Source organism: Dryobates pubescens, chromosome 2 (assembly GCF_014839835.1).
Source record: "Dryobates pubescens isolate bDryPub1 chromosome 2, bDryPub1.pri, whole genome shotgun sequence".
In the NCBI taxonomy this organism is placed as follows: Eukaryota; Metazoa; Chordata; class Aves; order Piciformes; family Picidae; genus Dryobates; species Dryobates pubescens.
Window position 1 is genome coordinate 42,928,793 of NC_071613.1, and position 23,447 is coordinate 42,952,239.

The 23,447-nt window shown below is 46.6% G+C and overlaps 1 protein-coding gene across 3 annotated transcripts in view; it reads left to right on the forward strand.

Annotated features, from left to right (window-relative positions):
- GLI2 (GLI family zinc finger 2) overlaps positions 1 to 19,338 on the forward strand; it is a 193,412-nt gene extending 174,074 nt beyond the window's left edge. For all 3 annotated transcript variants that reach the window (XM_054176191.1, XM_009911123.2, XM_054176201.1), the window contains exons 9-14: positions 96 to 227; positions 3,901 to 4,050; positions 7,632 to 7,796; positions 12,179 to 12,460; positions 15,438 to 15,774; positions 16,828 to 19,338. In XM_054176191.1, the coding sequence (XP_054032166.1) occupies positions 96 to 227; positions 3,901 to 4,050; positions 7,632 to 7,796; positions 12,179 to 12,460; positions 15,438 to 15,774; positions 16,828 to 19,181 (3,420 nt within the window). In that variant the 3' untranslated portion in view covers positions 19,182 to 19,338. The remainder of the gene's footprint in view (positions 1 to 95; positions 228 to 3,900; positions 4,051 to 7,631; positions 7,797 to 12,178; positions 12,461 to 15,437; positions 15,775 to 16,827) is intronic.
- Positions 19,339 to 23,447: the final 4,109 nt, after the last annotated feature.

The following is a 23,447-nucleotide window of genomic DNA, read 5'->3' on the forward strand; positions in this document are numbered from 1 at the left end:
TGTGATCAGCTGACACCTGCCCAAAAATCTATGAGTAACAGAGGAATTCAGATGAAAGAATTTTGCCTTCTAAAATGCACCATTGTGTGTTGCAGGAGCATCTGACAGACCTGAAAGAAGATCTAGATAAGGATGAATGCAAACAGGAGCCTGAGGTTATTTATGAGACAAACTGTCACTGGGAAGGGTGCACAAAGGAATATGACACTCAGGAGCAGCTCGTCCATGTGAGTAATGGTCGGGAGGAAACCCCGGCGATAAATTTGGGTTTCTATGCACTTGTCCTCATTTTTTATCACTAGCTGCTGTACAGCCAGAGCTCACTCTGGGAGCTACTAAAGGTGCAAATCAGAGATGCGGTGTGTAAACACTGCCAAAGCAGGTCGCTGCTCCCCAAGGAGTTTAGCTGCAAGATGCTTCTCATAGATTATTTGATGTTACTCTCATCTCAGCTGCTGAGGCTGCAGATTCAGTCTCCCTTGTGCAGTGACAGAAGGCTCTGTGCAGAGGACCTGATCAGAAAAACAGGGAAGGGAACTGAGCCCTTCCCTCTTTGCTGGCCATATTCACTGAGCCTCCCATGTGCCTACACCAGCTGTGGATTAGGGATCATCCATACTATACTCGGTTCTTGTCCAGGTCATGGAAGTCTTTTATGCTATTGTCACATGAGCTGTGGGCCATATCACTTAGGGCCTGTTGACCTGCTCAACTCGTCCCTGCCACAAAAACAGAGCACTTCCCAGAGCTTGGAAACATGCTCCAGTATCTCCAGCTGGGGCCAGAATATAGAAAGTAGGTTGACTTTTTAAAAATTGGGAAACAGGGCTTTGTAATTACAGTGATGTCCCCAAACCAGTGTCAAAACTGCTCTCTGAAGGATGCCCAACCCAAGTCATTAATCAGATTTTCAGTTCTAATTAATTCCAAGAACGTTTTGTGTGCTTTGCTTCACGTGGGAATCCACCGTTTGGTTTCCTCTAGCTTATGGGGTCCACAAATCTCTCAAATTCTGAGCAAAAGCTGGTGAAGTCAGACATGATCTGTATCCAAGACCCATCCTGCCTCAGAGCTTAGCACCCTCCCAGTCCTTATTTATGTTCTGTTGTGCAAGCCCCATTTGTTTGTAGCCAGCCCAGAGCTGCTGGAAATGCACCAGCCCCAGCAACCCTGATGCTTGCAGCAAATTTTCTGACAAGGCCTGCTATCTTCTGCTTTCACACAGCCTTTCAAGCAGCCTTTTGCTGCCTGCCCCAACCAGACTCCAAGACTGCCAGAAGCCACCCATGCACAACCCATGTAAAATCCTCCTCCTGAGGGCTTGCGTCTGCTCTTAATTTTATTAGATACCTTAATTTTAGTCATGTTTAGATGCTACCAAGTAGGCATCAGTCTATTTTCCCAAGCTCTGCACACAAACATGATCTAGTGTGAGGTGTCCCTGCCCATGGCAGGGGGGTTGGAACTGCATAATCCCTGAGGTCTCTTCCAACCCTGATGATTCTATGATCTTAGCCCAGAGAGACCACACTCTAAATGACAGCTTTGGGCATGTGCTCTTCATCCATCGAAGGCTAACACCTGCCAACCTCTGCCAAAAGTCACTGGTTTAGTGCGACAAGTCCTTGAATACAAATGGACTTGGAAATGGTTTTCAAGGCTAAATGACTGATAAAGTGCATAGTGGATTGTGCATTGCATGCCATGGGGCGTTGCTTTTCTGGGGTTAAACCACAACAGCCCAGTCAGATGGGCTGGGCTCACATTTGTCCAGTAGTATTTGTGTGTTTCCCTCTTGGATATAAAAAAAAAAAATTCTTTAACTCTGCCCAGAGCAAAATACAGGGCAGATCTAGGCAGCTCAGCACAGTTTATTTCCAGAGAAAACCAAAAGAAAAATATTTGGTGGAATGTCACAAGATTTTCCTAAATCTGAAAGGTTATAAAAATGGAGGCTTCTGTACTATGATTACTAGCAACATGGGGTTGTGGATTTGGTATGCCCAAAATACACATGGAAATGAAATACAGATGTCTTGGGCCAACTTCTGAGAAGGTGGCATCCCACCATGCATGGAAAAACTCTAGTTTGTGTGCAGAGCAAAGTACCTGGGTGTGCAGGATACATTCTCCATACACAGTGGGTAATGTGCTGGTGGGAGAAGTATGTGTCAAAAGGGAGCAACAAGAGTGAGGACATATTTTTGCAAGCCCCACTGCAGCTCCCAACCTAGAAGGTCACAGCTAAGCTTCACACACTTGAGAGAAGCCCAAGAAAAGCCTCCGGCCAGTTGGGCATTAAATGAAGGCTATTGAGCCATAGCTGAAATATAGTGACTTGTGTAAATGCTCTTCCACCATGTCATGGGAAGCAGATGTTACTCAGAGTCAGAAAGCAACTTACTAACCCTGAAGTGGGGGCTACAGTAGCCCTCCCATACATGTGTCTTTCTCTGGCCCATTATGCCATGCATAATCTTGGTTGTAAATCAGAGTCCCACACAGAGCCAGGAGATACGTCTTCCTAGTTTTAACTGGATGTGGTTTAGTGTGTTCATGGATCTCCTCTGGGGTTCACCTGTTTTCTACCATCTGAGGCTAAGAGCTCACACTGATGTCACTTTGTGAAACCAGAACGATAGGCACCTCAGCTCCAAACCCATAGGAACCAAATTCAGCCTCTCATAACCTTTACAGTACTCAGTTCTTCCCTATGGTGCCCAAGAGACCAAATGGGTACTACACACCTGCTTTTGCCACTGGGTAGACCTGGTGCCCCATGTAGCAGATCCCTTCCCTGAGGATTTGGCCACAGCACACAAAATGCCTGGGCTCAGTTTGGCTGTGACCAATCACCATGAAGGTTGGTGATTCTGTTTTAATATGGTTCTGTGTCCTCATGCTACCTCACTACCCCAAGAAAGTCTCATCCTGATCCACAACATGTGTGCCTGGCCTTGGCCAGGGTGACAAAGGCGGGGACTGGGGAAAAAAATCTCAGCACAAAACCAACCAAAAAAAACAAAATCCAAACTCAAAGTGGTTTATTTTAGGATTTCCTGTCAGTGCATGTCTGCTGAAAACACGGGAGCGAGGACAGGCATTACTTTTTGGCAGTGAGACCCCATTCAAAGGGACAAGGCCACCGAGGGAGTGGTGCTGCTGATGGGCTGGTCTTCATCTCTGTTTATTTTCAACAGGGCTTCGTCTGCCCTGGGCTAGGAAAAAGCAGCCCTCATCTTCCTCCCAGGGTGGATGAAGGCACCCTTCTGGTTTTGGCTTTTCAACACCCCAGCACAGGATTTCATGGACCCAAGCAATTAGCAGTAATTGAGGCCACCAAATTTTTTGTGCATAGCTAACAGATGCTGTCATTTCCTGCAAGCTGCCAGCGCTGGACAAGCAGGTGGATGTCTTAGGTCTTGGGTCATTTAGGTTGAAAAAGACCCCTAAGATCATCGAGTCCAGCTGAGTCTTGTCTCCTTCTCTCCCCCATCCTCCAGAAGCACTCCAAGAAATGGTCCCAGCTGCCTAAGAGGATTTGACAGAGACAAAACCAATTCTGTCATGCCCCACAACAGTGGCATCAGGCAGCCTTGGAGATTGAGAGGACTCCTCTCTCCCTAGCACCAAGAGTCCCCATTGCTTTAGCAAACCTCCCATTTATAGCTTCTTTGGATTCAGTTCTGTGTGCTGTGTGCTGTGTGCCTTTTCCTGCAGGACACATCAGACTGCAGAGCTGGCTTTCCTCTCCCCAGTGTTATCTGTGCACCTGGGAGCCAGGTGCAATTCTTGACCACAGGCACTGGGGAGGGAATGGCTGGCTTTTGGAGCACTGCACGTGCTTCACTGGCATCAGCTCTTCCAGGAGTGACCTGCTTCTCCTTTCTCTCCTACCAGCACATCAACAACGACCACATCCACGGGGAGAAGAAGGAGTTTGTCTGCCGCTGGCAGGACTGCACGCGGGAGCAGAAGCCCTTCAAGGCTCAGTACATGCTGGTGGTGCACATGCGGAGGCACACTGGAGAGAAGCCACACAAGTGTACGGTGAGCATCTCAGCTTGGCAAGTGGGACACTGGACTGCAGTGATCAGACAGATGTGTGTTCAGAGATAGGCATGGCTTCAAGCAGAGCTCTCCATGGGGATTTGCCAGCACCCAGCTCAGGGAGAGTCCAGCTCTCTGCATCCTAGTTACAGCTACTTGCAGGGTACACTCTAGACACGGGGCAAGTGATGAAGAGGATGGTCGAGGTGTTAGTAGGGACAATTTTCCTTGGGGAAAATGGGTTCAGCTCTACTACAGATACAGAGTGACTCAGGAGAGGTCACTTAAGGTGGAAAATTAGCCAAATCAGTTGCTTACATCCAAGAAGGAAATCCAATAGCTCCACACTGTGGGGCACCACCTAACCCTGGTTGTGTCTAACTCTGCATCACCCTGTACTACTGCTGGGGCTGCAAGTTTGCCTCACCCATGTACCCAAGTCTGCTCACAAGCCAATACCTCCTTCCTCTGCTCTCTCAATGCAGAGGTGAGGTCAGCCTCTGCGTGTTTAAACTCCATGAGGAGCTCAGTCTGACAACCTTCTGCATACAAACAGCACTGTGCCTAGTGTTAAACATTGCCTGAGGAAGAGCATGAGGTGTTGCTTTGTATCTCAACCCTGTGGGTACAGGCCCATCTAGCATATGGGACAGCTGGACTTGCTTCCTCCTCAACCTCAAGACATTAAAGCCCTAACACATGGAGTCTCCCATCACCCCACCGGTTGGCATGGATCAGGCCACAGATCCCTGATACAGGACACGAGAGAAACAAGCTGTGGAATTCAGTGGCTGTGACTAACTGATCCGAGAGGAGAGGTGTTCTTCATGTCTTTCCACATATGCTTCAGCCCTTTTTCCTCCTGAAAGTCCATCCCTGCCTTTTGATATCCTCTGCTCCCTGCCTTCTCCTGCCAGTTTTTCATACCTCCTCCACACCAACTTTATGCTGTTCCTCTCCCCAGCATCTTGGGGATGAGCCTCTCTGCTCAGCAGATGTCTGAACACTCCTCTCATGTCTTCCTCCTCTTCTGCTCCATTAGTCACTTCCAGCCCTACTGCTTCCCTGGCTCTGCCCCAGCTCCTGCATACAAACAGTAGGATATGTATGATTTGCTTGCTGTGTGGTTCCTTTATTAATCTTCCAGCACTGTGTTCATTTAATTTAGAGCATAAGCTCCCCAGAGCACAGGGCCATGCCTTTGTTTTAATCTTCTAAAGCAGTTTGCCCAGTTCCAGTGCTTTACCAATCTTCCTTAAAAGTATGAAGGAATTTTAGTCATTGGTGTGCTATGATGTGAACAGTGAGGGAAAGTCTAGCCATGCCCTTGAAGGTAGAGGGACTCAGAAGACAAAAAGCAGCAGGGACTGCATCTTCTTCAGTGCTGTAATGGAGCAGGGAAAAGCACCATCCTGCACAATCCTGCCTCTTTCAAGCCGTGGTTGTGTCACACTGAAGCAACGGCGAGGCTGTGTGAGTCTGAGTCTCAGATCATCCTCTGCCTCCTGGAGAACTGCAGTCTCTCCACATGCACTATGCCACTGTTTTCCGATTGCCTAAGATATACAGCAGCTCTGCAGAAGGTGCCCTTCTGTGGCAAAGCATTCCTTGCCCAAGTCTGGCAGTGATTTTTCAAAGCACCATTTGTTTCAGACAAGAAGTTTGTGGTGTACATAAAGCTACAGATGAGCCTAGTTGCAGCCTGGGATTCGGTCAAGGATTATTTCAACAGATGACAGCCAGAACTCCCACTGACATAATCAAATCCACGCGTAAGAGTGGGAACAACTGCTCTGAACACACACAGGCTGCTTTGCTGAGAAGCTCTTGTATGAAAATGTGGCCTCAGTACTTTTGCTCTTAATGACAGCATTTTTGTATTAATATCCAGCAAAACCAGAATGGACACATGAGTTGCCTCATGCTGAGTTCCCTTTGTTTGCTAGCAAGCAGAATGATGTATTTCAATAACTATAAGCAACTTGAGTTCTTCTCTTGCACAGGGCAAGAGAATAAAGGGATATACTGTGCTTTCTCAAAGCTGAAATATGTTCTTTGGGCCAAATGGGCTAATGAAAATTGTCTAAGGAATGAGAACTGGATCCATCCCACCCTGACAAAGCTGTGGAAAGAATCAACTCTTGCAGGACACTCCTACTGTCCTTAAAGAGGTCTGAATATCAAGAGAGCAGAGCAAGTTTGTCTTATGTTCACCATCCCTATGCTAGACCTTAACTGGAAGCTTCAGTAACCTTGCCTCTTTTCCAGCACAACAATTTGTGCCTACATGCTTCCTGGGGTTCAGTGGGCTGCATGTTTGCCCTACTCATTAGCAATTCAGGCTAGTCCTATGCCTGTTGAGCACAAGACAGGTACCACTGCTACTGCATGTGGCTTCCTTTGGCTTCTGCTCAAAAGGGCCAGATGCCTGCACACATAGAACCATTCAGCTGCCCACGGGGAAATCAGACACTGAGCTGTGGCATGACTTGTCCTCTATGACACCTTTTCTTCACTGACCAAGACTCAAACATAGCACTGTTTTTTCACATCTGGACTGAAACTGTAGACATGTTTAGAGTAATCTGACTAAAATACAACACCTTGCAGCTTGCATACATCACAACAGGGGGGGACACTTGCTGAAATTTAGTGTGTCTTAAGGTGCTTGCATGGGCTTTTCAATACTCCCAGCTGAACAGTGAGTGTAGCATCTAGCTATAATTTCTACCTAGAGTTTGCATTTCTTAATACCTTTCACAATTGTTTTAAGTTCCCACTTGTTTTGTCAAAGAGCATTTATAACAGCCTCTTGGGTTTGAGGTGAAATCCTCCTATGCTGCAGACAGGGCAGGTGCAGGGAGAAACCTCCAGCCCAGCCAGAGAGGGGGGTGGGCAGGATTTACATTGCCTAAAGCCTCACCATGCCTCCCAAGCTGCTTGTCATAGTGGGTAGCTGTTTTCCTTCCAGGAGGAAAGTTCGTTGCCTGTTTTGTCATCCAAAAATCCATCTGTCTTTAAGATTGAGAGTCTTGGGTTTTAAACTAGTAATGTCAGATGGCCTGACCACAGCATCCTCAGAGAGTAGACCCAAGCTGTAATTTGGGAAACTTCAAAGCCTGCTAGATTTCTCCTTGTGTGTTAAAGAATGGCCTGGCCTTTCCAGTGCTGGTGCTAGTGAAGTTGCAAGGCTGGTCAAACTGTCAAGAATCCATCAGTTCTCTCTGTGGGAAGGCGAGGACCTCCATTTCTGAATGTGTTGACTGCAGAGAGGTGGGAGGAGGGACTAAGAGAGCCCTGGGAGGAGTGTTCAACCCTGCTGGAAAAAGAGTCTCTTGTTGAAATGTCAGGTGGGTACCCAACAAGGAGCAGCACCTTAAATATGACTCACTGCTGAAACTTTCTGCCTGCCTAGGGAAGTGAATTCTCCCAACAAAGTGGATGTTGTTCTCTAAAACACAAGCCCTTTAGAGGGAAGCAAAAAGGAAAGAATGAGAAACAGATGAGAAGGGTTTAGGCAGGGGGGGAAATCACATTTTTCTGGTTAATTAATCACTCCTCTTGTGTTTTTTTAATTTTAGTTTGAGGGTTGCTCCAAAGCCTATTCCCGCCTGGAGAACTTAAAGACACACCTGAGGTCCCACACTGGTGAAAAACCCTATGTCTGTGAACATGAAGGCTGCAATAAAGCCTTTTCCAATGCCTCAGACAGAGCCAAGCACCAGAACAGGACGCATTCCAATGAGGTAAGCCTGGGCTCACCACAGCTCAGTGAAGGGCTCTGGGGTTTTTTTTTGACTGCTGACAATAAACATACACTTTACATGCTGGACTCATGTAAAAAGAAACCTACTGTAATCAGAGATTTTTAATTTTTTTTTTTCTTATTTTTTAATGGGATTTATTTTGCTGGGGAGCCAGACCACGTTAACTTGATGTTTATGAAAGCCATGTTGGAAATCATAAACAGATGTTAAAGCATGCAAACTTTTTTATCGGCTTTGGAAATGAGAGCGAGCGCTTTCCAAGTTTATCAGTTTTAGTAGGGCAGATAGGGCTGTACAGTTGTGCACGTGGTGCTGAAGATTGCCGTGGAGCAGCCTTGCAGTAGTGGAACAGCTACCCTGGATCCTGATGCGCTGGAAATTACACTGCCTCCGTCATTTGATGTACAATGAGAGAGCACAATGCAATGCTTTGTTAATCTTGGCTAATTAGGACCCACTATTAGTAGTTGGGGAGCCGAGGAAATTGCCTTATTGTAGCGCATGTGATAGTCTGTTGCCATCAACGACTGAAATTTGGATTACCACTAATTAGCTGACAGGGGAAGAAAAAACAACACCAAAAATTTCTAATAGTGTTTGCAGCCATGAAGAATTCAGTCTGTAGCCTAAATTGCAACAGTTAAATATAGGCTATCGGAGAATGGAACACAATTGACACACATGACAGCTTTTTAAAGCAATGCTGCAGCTACAAAGGGCTTCTTGGGAGTATTTCTACCCCTGGCATCATATCAGTCAGTCATAACCAAAGCTCTGTAGGTTTCAGAGATTCTGTTGGAGTCAGAAGGAGGACTCAAAGTCTAGAATGCCCTTCCGTGCAGTAGGATGCTAATATCACTTGAGGTCAGACCCCTGGAGCTTTTCCAGGATCCTTCCTAGGCAGGACAGACTGTCTATTCCAGTAGACCAGCTAGGGTCCCACGTTCCTACATGTGGAATTTTGGCTTTGGCTGTATTATTAAATGCAGTTTAATTAGTTACAGGTAATTAGTGATAGAACAAGAGGGAATGGCCTCGAGCTGCGACTGGGTAGGTTCAGACTGGACATTAAGACAAAATTTTCACGGAAAGAGTGGTCAGGCATTGGAATGTGCTGCCCAGGATGGTGGTTGAGTCACCAACCCTGGATGTGTTTAAAGGTTGTTCAGATGTGGTGCTTGGGGATATGGTTTAGGGGTGAACCTGATAGAGTAGGGTTATCAGTTGGACTTGGTGATCCTGAGGGTCTTTTGCAACCTGAATGTTTGTGTGATTCTGTGATTTCTTTGATGGGCTCAGTTTCCCAACTGATCCAGATCTGGAGCTGCACTGGATCTGGGATGACTCCTCACTTCATCTGAGCAGAGCTTGGACACTTGAAGGTCTGCTCCTTTGGGTTCTCATTATGAAAGAAGGTGAGACTATAGGACAGGAGCAATGCAATCCTTGTCTGTGCTGGACCCTGATCTAATATGCTGACATTTATCGCAGGCTGCATCCAACAATACAATTTAAAGACTGGGATGTTGCTTCCCCTGGAGGATGCCAAAGCCTTCTCAGGTGCAAAATAGCATAGCCACTAGTGGAGGATTTGTACCAGATCAGCTGAGCCTTACCACAGGAACTGCATGGCACTGCATAATCTTATAGTTTGTGACCATGTTACTCCTGAACTGCTGTTCAGCCCTGCTTAATGCAACACAGTTGTGCCCCACGATTTGTGGGAGATCTGTAAGCTTCATATAATGGCTCTCTGGGTCATATATTTGACACCTTCATTTTGAGGAACATAGAACGTGATCCTTTGCACCAGATGGCATCCCTCATGGCAAAGCTTGTTGCACTGGGTGGCAGGCCCAGCTGCAACCAGCTGTGGGCATGACCAGTGGGTTAGCAAACTGCACTGAGACTTTGGCTCACAAAACCACGTGAGTGCAGATGGAGTTTGTGGCTGTGGCTGTTTACCATTGCCCATTGGTAACTCTATTGTGGTTCTTACCTACTTCCTAAGTGTTATCCACTGCTTGCAGTGTTTATTTGAGATACACCACTGTTTCAGACTTAGTCATTCATGTCTCCTCTAAGGGAGAAGTTCCAGGCTCCCCATATTTGTCTCTGTCATTGTGTGGCAGGATGTAGCTGTATGGTCCAAACATGCTGAAGTTCAAGGAGTATGATACCACACTGGCTCTTGTTTCTTTGTTAAACTTTCAGTTACCTCCAAAATTACTACTGGGAAACAGGCTTTCATCCTGTGACCATTCTCCAGTGCACCCACAAAAGACTGGCATGAATTCATGGCCAGACAAAGGCTTGGAGTGGTATTTTCTCCAATTCAGGCTAAAGAAGGGTAAGATGCAGAAGTTCAGTTCTGCGAGTATCTGGGGAGTTCTCCCACCCTAAGAAGTTTCATGTGGTATGTGTATGGGAGCAGGAGAGAGTCATCTGAGGTATCTAAACTGCTGGCTTCACTAGGGCATACACTCATTAGGTCTCTGAATCTGGATAAGCCGAGGCAACGAGGCTGGGGAGAGGCCTTGAGCACAAGCCCTATGAGGAGAGGCTGAAGGAGATGGGCTTGTTTAGCCTGTAGAACAGGAGGTTCAGGGGAGACTTTATTGCTGTCTACAACTACCTGAAGGGTGGTTGTAGCCAAGAGGGGCTTGGTCTCTTTGCCCAGGCAACCAGCACCAGAAAAGAAGACACAGTCTCAAGCTGTGCCAGGGGAATTTTAGGCTTGAGGTGAGGAGAAAGTTCTTCACAGAGAGAGTTTTTAGCCATTGGAATGGGCTGCCCAGGGAGGTGGTGGAATCACCATCCCTGGAGGTGTTCAAGAGGGCATTGGATGTGGCACTTGGTGACATGGTCTAGTAGTCATGAGGTTTGTGGTGACAGATTGAACTTGATGATCTTTGAGGTCTTTTCCAACCTTGTTGATTCTATGATTCTATATATGAAGGCATGCCAATAAAACAGCAGTTCACTTAGTTCAGTTTCAGGAGACATGGCCTGATGAAGAGGATGGTTGTAGCCTGTTAGGTGGTCTGCTGTCCAAGCAACAGTGATCACATAACCCTAATTACTGGTGTCTGAACATCAGAAGTACTGGGCCTAAAGGATCTTTCTTAAAAATCCTTGAACTGTTTTAGTGCATGAGGCAGGATTTCAATAGCAGCAAGAATATTTCTATATAATGCCTCATCCAGAAGTTTTCTTCAGATTTATAAGCAAACTGTTTTGCTTTTTGTGCTTTGGTTTGTCCAGCTTTAAAATATATTAAATATTTACTTCAGTGGGGTGTTACAAGGGTTTAGTTTGTTCAAGTGATGTGCCAAGGTCAGTCAGGAAGCATGCTTTTGGATAAAAAAAACCCCAGACTTTCAGTGTTTTCATGTGATAATGCTGGCTTTCTGCAAAGATATACTCTTCATATTTGTTCACTTAAGCTTCTGGACAGAATTACAAAACATTAAAAAGTAAAAATAGGAATGGTCATTTTGGGTAGCCTTCAAACAACATCTGCCTGGTTTTTCTCATGGATCTATCCTAGTGCCTTGGCAGAAAAATACATAGAGTATCTGTGAGGCTGAAAGCAGAACTTGTGATGAATTCAGAGCTTCCAGAGCAGCAGCACCAGCTCAAACTGCAGCGCTAATACACTTTGGAATTGGAAACTCGATAAAAAAGAAAGTCAAAAGAAGAAAAGTATCTGTTTGCTGACTTTTCTTTTCAGAAGCAAGGCTTCAGCCTTGTTTTCCTGTGGCAATCAATGATTCATGAATTTGGGACTAGAGTACTATCATCTGAAAAACACATCGCATGCCTGTGGTTTGTTTTGCACAATAACAGATTTCAAGGTGACAGGTGCTGGAGTGGTATGATAGATTGGGGAGAGTGAATCCAGTCTGGCTTGGATTCACTGGAATTCCATCAGCGCGAAGGTCTCAGACATTTTCTTGGTGTAGACCCCACCTTAGCAGAGAGAATGTGTTACGCCCATTCCTCTACATCATCTCCCTCCCATCCATAATCAGGAAACATTCCTGTGGCCACCCAGGCAAATACATATATGGGAAAGTAATATTAGGAAAGTATTTCATGAATTCTTAGCTGTCTTTTCGTCTGGAAACTGAAAACAAGGAGTTTAGCCAGCCACAAATGACTGACCAGGTCTGTGTGGAAAAGCAGCAGCCCATATATCACATCTCAGTGATCTCAGTCGTACAGAATCCTGTGGAGCAGATGCTCCACATTTTGCTGCCGCCAGCCACTATGCTCATTGTATTTTCTTGGTCCATACACTGTACCTGGCCTGCTTGAGCTTGTTTGAAATGTAACTCAGGATTTGCTTGCTTTGACAGAAACCCTATGTCTGTAAAATCCCTGGCTGCACGAAGCGGTACACGGACCCCAGCTCCCTCAGGAAGCACGTCAAGACCGTGCACGGGCCTGACGCCCACGTCACAAAGAAGCAGCGCAACGATGTTCATCCCAGGCCGCCTCCGCTCAAGGAGAATGGGGACAATGAGGCGAGCGCCAAGCAGAGCGGCAAGGTTTCTGAGGAGAGCCCCGAGGCCAACAGTACCACGAGGAGCATGGAGGATTGCTTACAAGTCAAAACAATAAAAACGGAGAATTCCGTGGTAAGAGCAGCTGCTCTTGGCATAATGACGTGGCTCCTAATTCCTCCAGTGCAATGGGGGTGTGAAGTGTTTGCATGCCGTTTATCTCTCTGGGCAGTTGCCCTTCACCTGCCAACACCCTAAAGTTCACATCCAGAGATGAAGCTGCAGGTCAGGGCACAGTCCAGTACATTTTGTACCTGCCTACCCAGCATCACAAATTCCCAACCTCATAGTCATAGGGACCATGTGATGCCCAGTGTTGAGTCTGGCCTCCCTGTGCTGTGAAAGTGAGTAAAGCTCAAGAGAGTTGTGGTCAAATGAGCTTTACTTACTTCATCAATTTAAATTGAACAAAAATTGATGAATCCTTCTCCGAAGAGAAGTCCTGACTTAAGTAGTTCCTTTTCTGCTCCTTCCCGCACCCTTCAGTGTTTGTCTTTCCAGGCAGCTACCACACAGCAGTTTTGCTGGCACAAATCTTGCTGTGTATTATCTAATGAAGCCAGTGGAGATAAAAGTTGCTGTCTCATTTTTGTTGGATATCTTAAGGCAAGTTAAATTCCTCTCTCTCGTCCACCATATACAGAAGCACAGAATCAATGTGGTTGGCAGGAACCTTTTGATATCATCTAGTCCAACCTGCCTGCTCAAGCAAGGTCTACTAGAGCAGATTGCTCAAGGATACACCAGTTGAATACAAAACTCCCCACTTCTGCAGAAAATTTTAGTGGGACAATGAGTCAGGGGAGTGAAACCAGGACTAAATATGGGAGCAATACCATGACCCACAGTACAGGCTTACAATCAGCCATGATCATGATTTACAGCCACATGTGCAGCCACCAGCTGGAGCAAAGACCATTTATCAGCCTTCTGGCTATTACAACAGCTCCACAGTAGGCAGTAGTATGGTCAGTGGTGCTAACAAGGTGTGTACAGTGAAGAGTCCAAACACATTCAAGCCTTTTCCACCCCATGCAGTGAGCCCACCTGCTCCTCAGCACACCGCTGCTGGTGGAGGAAGTGTAGAATTGCAACACATGGGTCACTTTTGTCTTTCGATGTTTCTCTCTGTCTTCACACCCAAAGTTCTGGTCTGCTGCACTATCTCAGAGTGGAGCAGGGTATGGGGTGGATACAGCAGAAAGGACCTTCACTTGGCAAAGGGAAGTGTTCTCATGGTCCCCAGACTTCTCACTAGAGCTGAAAGGACTTTGAGCTCCAAAATATATATTTTCTTGATTTGAATCCAGACTAAAAGATTGTTGTTCCTATGAAACAATATGCCCTGGAGCTACAATGATTTTCTGAAAAGGCATGTGTTGTTGAAGAAATTGCTAATGTTTCTGCTAGGAAGCAATTGAAGATTATCACATCCAAAGTGTCTCTAATGAACAAAAGAAACAGTTTTACTGTGATGAGACTCGGTATTGAGTTAAAAAAGCTGAGTGTGAGAACCACTGGACAGAATGACCTCTCTCTGGTACTCTTCCTCTGTGTGTTTTAGGGCTTTTTTTCTGTGAAAAGAAGGACACGATCACATCTCCCCACCTCATTTCTCCCAAAGGTGTGAGGTTGTTTTCTGAGGGCTCTGTGCTCTCAGGGTTGCAGCCAAGCCATCTTGCTGGCAATAGGACCGTGGATCAGATATCCGCTCTGCTCTCTCCAGTATTGCATACTTCCCTTATGCACATCTAAGGGGCAGCTCCTGTTTTCCTGGATAAGGTCAGGGTGGTGGGAGGGATCCCTTCACTCCAAGGCCCCTTGTTTTCACCCATCTTTGGGTCATCCCAAAGACACAGAAGATAAGTGTGAATTCTCTTCTAGGGCTTTTTAGAAAGGCCCCCAAAGAGGGAAGGCAGGGAAGACAAGGTACAGGAGAGGAAAGATGTTGGCAATTTGTGTTGTATACTGCATTCCCCACTTCCTTCTTTTACTAACATGGTCCTTTCTATTAATGCTGTCTTTGTCCTAACAACCTGTTCTTTATTCCCACTTACCCTTCCTACTCTACCTTCCTAAGGACAGTCGGTACTAAGGTGAGCAAAGAAATCCTTTGTATCAAAATAGCTATATAAAGAATAGTTTTCTGCAGACCTCCTGTCTCCAGTTAGCCCCTGTGGGGTGGAGACAGAAGTATGCAGAGCAATGGGGTGGAGGGAGAAGGGATATTTGCTTGAGTGCAGGAAGTGGGAGGATGCAATGTTCAAGGATTCCCTTTGCTGCCTTTCTGCCAGCATCACTACTTCCCATTAACTCCTGGGATTACAATCTCTTATCATCCCAACTGAAGGCTAATGAGTCCATCAGAGCCAGGTAGCCTTGCAAAGTAAAACACTGCATCACCCTGCATTCCCACCTTGGCTTTTGCTGGAGCATGGGCCTCAAGCAGAGAAGCCAGGCATCCTGTCCAGAAGCAGCAGCAGCTGTCTCAGAGCAAGTTCAGACCATTTAATGTCTGTTGCAGATTAACTACTCAATGTAAGATATGCTTCTTAATGTAAATAAAATAAATATTTATGGTGCTTATCTGCCTTATCTGGAAGTGGGAGTTTGCAAATGGTGAACCAGGTTTTTACCTGGCTGGGAAGTTTGTCAGCTAACCTAATTATATGTTAGGGTATTTTAAAGACAGAAATGGGTTGTGTCTGAAATACTTAAGGCTTTGATCCTATGTTAGATAGCCAGCATTTGCTGCAATACACCTTACACAAGTAGGTAACATGCTGCTTTCCTTCAGGAAGCATCTGTCCTTAGCCTTTTAGAGGAACAGCATTTGATTTCTCTCCATCCTCCATTTGAACCCATAGTTTTCCAGCTGTGGGGTGGTGCTCTGCCCTCCTTACCCAGGGAAGAAGGCCCTGCCCTCTGATAGTGTTGAGATGCTGCAGCAGGGAAGGCTAGCAAGGGAGGAGAACCAAGCATGTAGAGCCCACTGGGGATATTTGGCTCCTGGTTTCCACCTGCCCAACTCTTCCTCTTTTCCTTTCCTAAGATGTGTCAGTCCAGTCCTGGTGGCCAGTCATCGTGCAGCAGTGAGCCATCACCCCTTGGCAGCACCAACAACAATGACAGTGGAGTAGAAATGAACATGCACAGCGGGGGAAGTCTGGGAGATCTGACAGCGTTGGATGACAACACTCCTGTTGTGGACTCAACAGTCTCATCTGGTAATTCAACAGTCAGCCTGCAGCTAAGGAAACACATGACAACAATGCAACGACTTGAACAGCTCAAGAAAGAGAAACTCAAGACAGTTAAGGATTCCTGCTCATGGGTGAACCCAGCTCCCCAAGCCAGAAACACCAAGCTGCCTCCCATCTCAGGAAACGGTAAGCCCTGGACCTGGGACGTGTTGTAGGAACCTTCCAGAGTTTGATACTTGTTTCTTAACCAAGAGTCTGTCCTGGAGGAGGATCATTTCTTATTGCCTCTGAGTCAGCCCTTGATGAATAGAGATACCAGGTAAAATGGAGAGCTTGGGTGTAAACACAGCTGTCTGCTGATGTGGACCAGAAACCCAGATGCTCACTCCTACAGAGCTATGAAGTGAGACAGAAGTGTTGGTGTCCATGTTTCTGGGCTTGATCAGGACCCAGGCATAGCTGTCCTCACTGTTCCAGTGGCAGCCCCAAGACTGCTTGGGTTTGTTCCAGCAGTAACAGTTTCCAAAAAAACTGATGTGCTTCCTGGGAGATTGCTGTAACACAGCAGCAAGCCAGACAAGCCTTCCATTCCTGAACTTGCTCTGACAGGATTTCTGTCACTTAGAGAGCTCCTGGCTATTGCCCATGGTTTCATGTGCTAGTTTCCCACTGGCTAGGGACTCCTGATAAAGGCATCTTTATGATCCTTCCGTGCTCTTTTAACTTTGCCAATAAGTCCCAAGGCACAGGGCCTGGGCTATACGCAATCCCAGATCTTAATTTATTGGAGCTTCTTGGTTCACTCTGAGAAGAGCCTTTGTCAGTTTTTGGGCACTTACTCTCCTGTCCATGACTGCTCTGCAGCTGTCCCAGTGAGCAGTTGTGGTTGTAGCTACACACTGTCCCTGTGGCACTGTTCACACCAGTCCAACTTTTTCCCTACTAAAAGAAGCCCATGTGGAGGCACTTCCTCAGCAGCTGAGCATCAGCAGGGTATGCACTGCAAAGGTTCTACAGCAGGGAATTCTTCTCTTCTTCCCCAGCCTTCTTGCTCTTTGTTCATGCACACAGAGCCAGAGGCAAAGCTTTGAATTCACTGGCAGCAAATGAAACTCACTGTCATTCCCATAAAACACTTGGGGGTGACTTGTGTGTGTCTGTATTCTGGCATTAAGAGCACTACCAAGTAGAATTTTGCAGCTAACTAAACGTTTTCCTTTCCTGCAATCTCTATCTCAGGCTCTATTCTAGAAAATAGTGGTGGTTCTTCTGCTGCGTTGCCCAATCCCAGAATAATGGAGCTATCTGTCAATGAGGTTACGATGCTGAACCAACTCAATGAGCGCCGTGACAGTACAACCAGCACCATCAGCTCTGCCTACACCGTCAGCCGGAGATCATCGGGGATCTCCCCATACTTCTCCAGCCGCCGTTCCAGCGAGGCGTCGCAGCTTGGGCACCGTCCCAATAACATGAGCTCTGCCGACTCCTACGACCCAATCTCGACCGACGCCTCCCGTCGGTCCAGTGAGGTGAGCCAGTGCAGTGGGATGCCAGGTCTGCTGAACCTCACACCAGCTCAGCACTACAGGCTGAAAGCCAAGTATGCTGCTGCCACAGGGGGCCCTCCTCCAACTCCCCTTCCAAACATGGAGAGGATGACCCTGAAGAACAGGATCTCACTTATGGATGGACCAGATCCTACCTTGCCCTCTGTCCGCCTCCTGCCGGGACCCAGGCGTTGCAGCGATGGCAACACCTATGGCTACCCATCAGCCCCATCATTTCCCCATGAAGTGACAGGCAACTGCACAAGACGAGCAAGCGACCCAGTAAGGAGACCTGCTGGAGACCCCCAGGCCTTGCCACGAGTTCACCGCTTCAACAGCACCAACAGCATGAACCCCTACCATCAGCCACACCCCGTGGACAGGAGGAATTTTAGCCTCCAGAGCTATGGACGCTCAGATGGGAGCCTACCCCGGCACACCTACTCACCTCGGCCGCTGAGCATCAGTGAAAACGTTGCCATGGAAGCTATGTCTGGGGAGGCAGAAGCACCCATTGGAGATGATGACATTATGCTGCCAGATGATGTGGTGCAGTACATCAAATCCCAGAGCAATGGGACAGTGGCTGAGAGCACTTCCATGGGATACAGCAATGAAATGCAAAGCTTCCAGGGAAGTGGGAAGCTGCAGGCTCCAGCGTTGCCTGGCCAGCGCAGGATGGCATTGGCCGATGCAAGCATGAGTCACTTGGGACCCATGATGGCAGAGTGTCCTATGAGCTTTGACGCATCCTCTGACATGAATAAAAATAACATGCCCGTCCAGTGGAACGAAGTTAGCTCAGGTACAGTTGATACCATGTCCAATCAGTCCAAGCAGCAGTTTTCACAAGGGAACTTATCAGTGGTCCAGCAGAAGCAGAACTTTGGTCAGTACCAGAACTACAACCAGCAGCAGATGCAGCTGCAGGAGAACAGTATGAATATGACACAGCAGACCTTTATGCAAAGAAATGTAGGCATGGATGGGCAGAGGCTAAATTGCATGCAGCTACGGCAGCAGCCGATGAACTTAGGCCCCAGCATGAACCCTGATCTGGACTTGCATACAGGCTATAACCAACCTCATCAGATGCTGAGCCCCAGTGCAATCAGTGGCAACCCAAATCAGATCTCTCCTTCTTGTAGCAGTATGGCAGCCAAGTCAGGACCCCACCTTCACCCTCAACAAATGGACATGGCAACCGACCCTTCCTTAATGGTCAGCAGCAACAGTGAGCGCACGATGCTGGGCCAAGTCATGCATGAACCAAGTCAGCAGAACTACTCATCTCAGCCAACCCACTTGAATTTCCCCATGGCTCAGGAGGCCTTTCATCAGCCTATCATGACCTCCAACCAGACCAACTTTGAACCTCAGCAGAGCATGATGGACTCAGCTACACAGGCGTATCCATCTGGCATAATCCAGCCTCGTCCTCCACCTGAACCAAGTCCAGGAAACAGATCCCGAGGCCTCCGCACAGTACAGCAGCTGGGTGGCTACATGAGAACTCCCCACTCTACCATCAACTCGGGCCAGGAGGCTGCGGAGGCCATGCATAAAAGAACCAGCGACATGTTGCCAGCACCAGTCCAGCAGTGCGTAGATGGCACGAGGGAAAACAATTTGATGTACTATTATGGTCAAATCCACATGTACGAACAGAACAGCAGCGTCGACAACCATGCGGACTGCCGAGTCAGGCAGCAGCAGTGCGCACTGAACAGCAAGCCGACCACTCTGCCCTCCCCAGGCGCCAACCAGGTGTCCAGCACGGTGGACTCACAAGGTCTTGAGCCACCCCAGATAGATTTTGATGCCATCATGGACGATGGGGATCATTCGAGCCTGATGTCAGGAACCCTGAGCCCAAGCATCCTGCAGAACCTCTCCCAGAACTCCTCTCGCCTGACGACTCCACGAAACTCTGTGACACTGCCCAGCATACCCGCAGGAATCAGCAATATGGCAATAGGTGATATGAGCTCCATGCTAACCACGCTGGCGGAAGAGAGTAAATTTCTGAATATGATGTCATAACACTAGAGCACAAGGCCTTAGCGCTACCCGAGGGGCTCTGCATGAAGCAGTTTTATGAATGTGCTTTTCAAAAATAATCTTTCACTAGAGTAGATTTTTTTTTTTTTTTAATAATAAGTATTAAATACATTAAAGGGATTCAAAAATGAAAATTTTACAAAGCCTATGTACAAAGTTATGTAAACTATATCCAGGCAATTCAGCACCACAAAGGTGCACCTCTAGTATTATTTTTCGGCTTGGTTTCCCAGAGCTCTGAACAGTTTCATCACCAAGCTAGAAGATGACGTGAGCATGGTTAGAGATTAAACCCTCCCTCCCAGGATCCCTGTAAATAGCACTCCCCACCATTTTTCCGTTGGTTACATGTGCAGAAATTTCCGCTTTCAACCTGCTCCAGAAAGAACTGGGAGGATGTGGTTTTGATCTGAATAAAAGCCATACTATGTGTTCTGCTCTGATGAGAGTAGGGTTTAGTTATGTCTCCAAACAAGCCCTCTGCCAGCAGTATTGTTTTATACCGTAGATACCCTTATACCTTGCAAAGATCATTGATTCCAAACAGCTTCTCAGCAAAGTGCCTTACCACGCTTTCGTGTTCAGTAGCCAAGACCTCTCTTCCTTTAAAAATCAAATATAGTGTATTGCCAGAAGCGTATATAAAATGTACCTTTATAAAAACATAGTGGTGTTTCTGAGAACACATTGGAAAGACACATTGATGAGACACATAAAAGGTGAATGCACACTTTGATCAGATGTGTTTACAACATGGTTTATATCATGTGCAGAGTGGAGCAGAGGCCTGGAAACAGCAATCACTGGGAAATAATCCCCCGTGGCAGGAAGGCTCCGGCGTGCAGACTGACACACGCGCATAACTTTGCGCCCTCTGAGCACGGTGACTTTCTGCAGGGGCCCCACATGGATCTTTCATGTCAGATCTGTGAAGCACACATTACCATTTCCCTGTGCAGCTTTGCAACAGCTTCTCTTTCTCTTGGGTTTTCCATGCTGAGGTGCTCACATACAAAAGTAATGGTGGTGGAGAGAGTTTTGTGATCGTTTCAGCCTGGTCCTCACTGTGCCAGCATTGTAGAAGCTGATTTATCTGACGAGGGTTTCTCTGTGAAATACGCTGCATGCGAGGCTGTGCCTGGGCTCCAGGCACACAACAGGCATGTGGCTGCACTAATGCGAAGATAAGCATGAGCTAATACACCCTGCTCTGCAGAGAGGCTTGTTGATAGGCACCCGGTGCAACATTAATGTGGCCCATAGCCTTGGTCAGCATGAAAAGAACTGTTGTATCCCACAAAATATACCATGGGCAGCCCAGGATGCTAGTTTGGCTAATGCTTTGTGCTACAGTATATAGCTCAGTCTTTGTACCCAGCCTGGTTCAGTTCAGCACTGCACCTGAGGTCTGCAGCAAAGGCAAACATCTGGATAGTCTCAAAACAGGTATGAGTCAAAATAGTAGCTCAGTCAGTGAGAATCTCCTGGAAGCATCTTTTGGGGAGGAAGTGGGAAGAGAAGGGCCTCCCAAAGCCAAAGCCTCCACTGAGATATAACTGTTTGTAATAATGAATAGCTGTTTCCAGGCCAGTCTCACCTGGCATTGAAGTAAATCTTGGTTGCATTATTTATTTTTGCTGTTGCTAGACAAAAGGGTAGAAGTGGTGGATTACATGTACTTGGGAAGGAGGCCTTAACTTCTGCTTAACTTCTGACAGCGTTGGGACAAGGACAGCTCTTCTCTTCCTGCTCTCATAGCATCAAATACAAATACTCTGTAAGGGCAAAGGACAAGTGTGATATACCCCCAACCAGATTCTCAGTTTTACCAGACAAGCATCTGCAGAGCTTCACCCTCTTCTTCCCATCTCCCCTCTCCCTCTCACATCGATGTGATGTTCTCACTTGCATCTGACTCCATCCCCTGCATGGGACAGGGACAGCTCTATAAAAGTGTTTTTTGATGTCCCTGCTTTCTTTTTTGCACAAACTGACATCAGGCTCGCTGTTCCCAGCATGACATGGGGCTGGCATGAAAATGTTACATGTTACCTCCAGTCAAACTTTGCAAATATCAAATACACCAGCAGCCAGGCTTGGCAGAGGGGCTGAGACAGTGCTGCTGCCAGGTAGCCCTGCGTATGGCTGGTGCAGGTTGCAGCATCCTGCAACCTCACTCATCCTCATTCCAAATGCAGAGGGTGCACAAAGAATGTTCTCACTCCCACCCTTCACCCCTCAAGAGCCCTGTGAATCCTGCTGATGTCCAGGGTACATGAGGAGAAGACAGCAAAGCAAGGTGCCTGGCTGTTTGTGTCTCCCATGAAAGTCGTGTTTAAAGGGATTGTTTTATAGTCTACTGTATATATTCTTCTGCAGTTGCTGACCTTGCTCTTGCCTTTGCATATATGAAAAGAGGGCAGTAGATATTTTAGGACATTATATATTGTCCTGGACGCTTGGAGTACAACTGGGCATCCCATGTGCCAAATGGATCAGGCTTTCGTGTGTCCTTCAACTGCTAATCTGATTTTTTTCAACAGCTGCATAGGGCAACGATGGCTACTGATACCCTCTTCACAGATAATGTCATTAGCAAAAGATCACATACAAAAGCAAAACCAAATTGCCAATGACTTGAGATTTCTCAGACCTTCCAGTGGTGGTCTTCCTTCATTAACTGAAAAAGTATTACAATAACCATTCCAGCACTGTATATATTATGTATAGAAGACATCATTACTAAAAGTACTGTAGGTGAATTGTTCTGTCAAATTTATATCTTAAGAACATTTTTAGCTGTTTTCTACATCATAAGAATGGAGGTAACGTGCTGAACCTGTATATAAACCTTTTGTACATTAAAAAGTAATTTTTTTCATAATTCCTTGTTCCTCTTGTTATTGTTTTTTATTGGTAACAATAATTGGTCTTGGTCTGTCATTGCCACACCAACTCAGTTGGTTTGGCTCTGCTGGTGCTTAGGAATAGCTGGTGATGAGCTGGATGGGCCTGGTATGTGAGTCACTGCATGGGTGTATAATGGTCTTGCCTTGAAGAGCTTCCAGTCAGCAATGGGGTGGAGGTGGCAGAAAGAGAGGCCACAAGTCTAGAGTGCTGTTGCAAGCACAGCCCTGCTGCCATGATGTCCTTCACTGGCTTCTTGCCAGAGGTGATTTGAAGAAGGATGACAGTGCAGCAGAGACAGCACAGGAGAAAGGGCAAGCAGAAGATTCATGGCAAAATGGCTTGTTAACCATCTTGATCAGCGTCCAAAAGGAGACAGAAATAGGACAAATAAGCAGAGCTGTGATGGGCCGTGATGGTGACAAGTTGAATATTTGGGGTTTGGAGAAAGGAGAAATTGCTGTGTACTCTGTATATGTGATGGAAAACATCAGCTGAGATTCAGTTAGTGTTTAGTCTAAGTCATTGGTGAGAAATATTTAATTTGACTGCAGCAAGAGTTAGGTCAGTGACTCAGACTGATTTTTAACTTGGTTTTGTAGAGGTGAGTTGGTGTGGACAGGACTAGAGCTTTAAGTGAGAGTGGAAAGGCTGTTCAGAGGTGGTCTTCGTGGGCACAGCAGCGACTTTGGAATAAAGTCAGCTGTTGAGCAAAGCAATTTGCCAGTGAATCAACCACGTCACTCGGTGGAAGTGTTCTTCCATGGAGAATCTCTGCTGAGCTGATGAGTAGAATCGGGTAAGTTTGTGACAAATCCTTACCCTATCATCAGGGTTCCTTCATAGCCCATGGTAGGAGATAGGCATATCCCAAGACAGAATTAATCTTTCCTGGTTTAGACCTGTAGAATGTGGATTTTCCTCTGGAAGACATCTATCACTCTTTTCATTGCTTGCAGAGAAACCCCATGTAGCCAGTTTAGATTCCTTCTCTCGTCAGGCGAGATGCATCAAATGCTCCAGTGAATCACTTCAGCTGATACACTCACATTCAGCCCAGTGTGAGGCTGAGCCAGTGAACAAGAGGTTGATTAATGTGTTAATGATCCTGTTAGTCTGCAAATCCATTAGACAAATATCACACCTCTCTGTACTGTCCAAGAACTACAGGGAAAAAATGCAGTACTATTATTGAAAGGATATTGTTCAGAGCTTTTCTATTGACTAGAGGCTTTGGAGACTCAGATCAGCTCCTACTGCTTTTCTACTTCAGGCACTTGAAGTGGGTTTCTAATCTAGAACAAATGCTGCTTTTAGCTCATATTCATTTTGGAGTTCAAT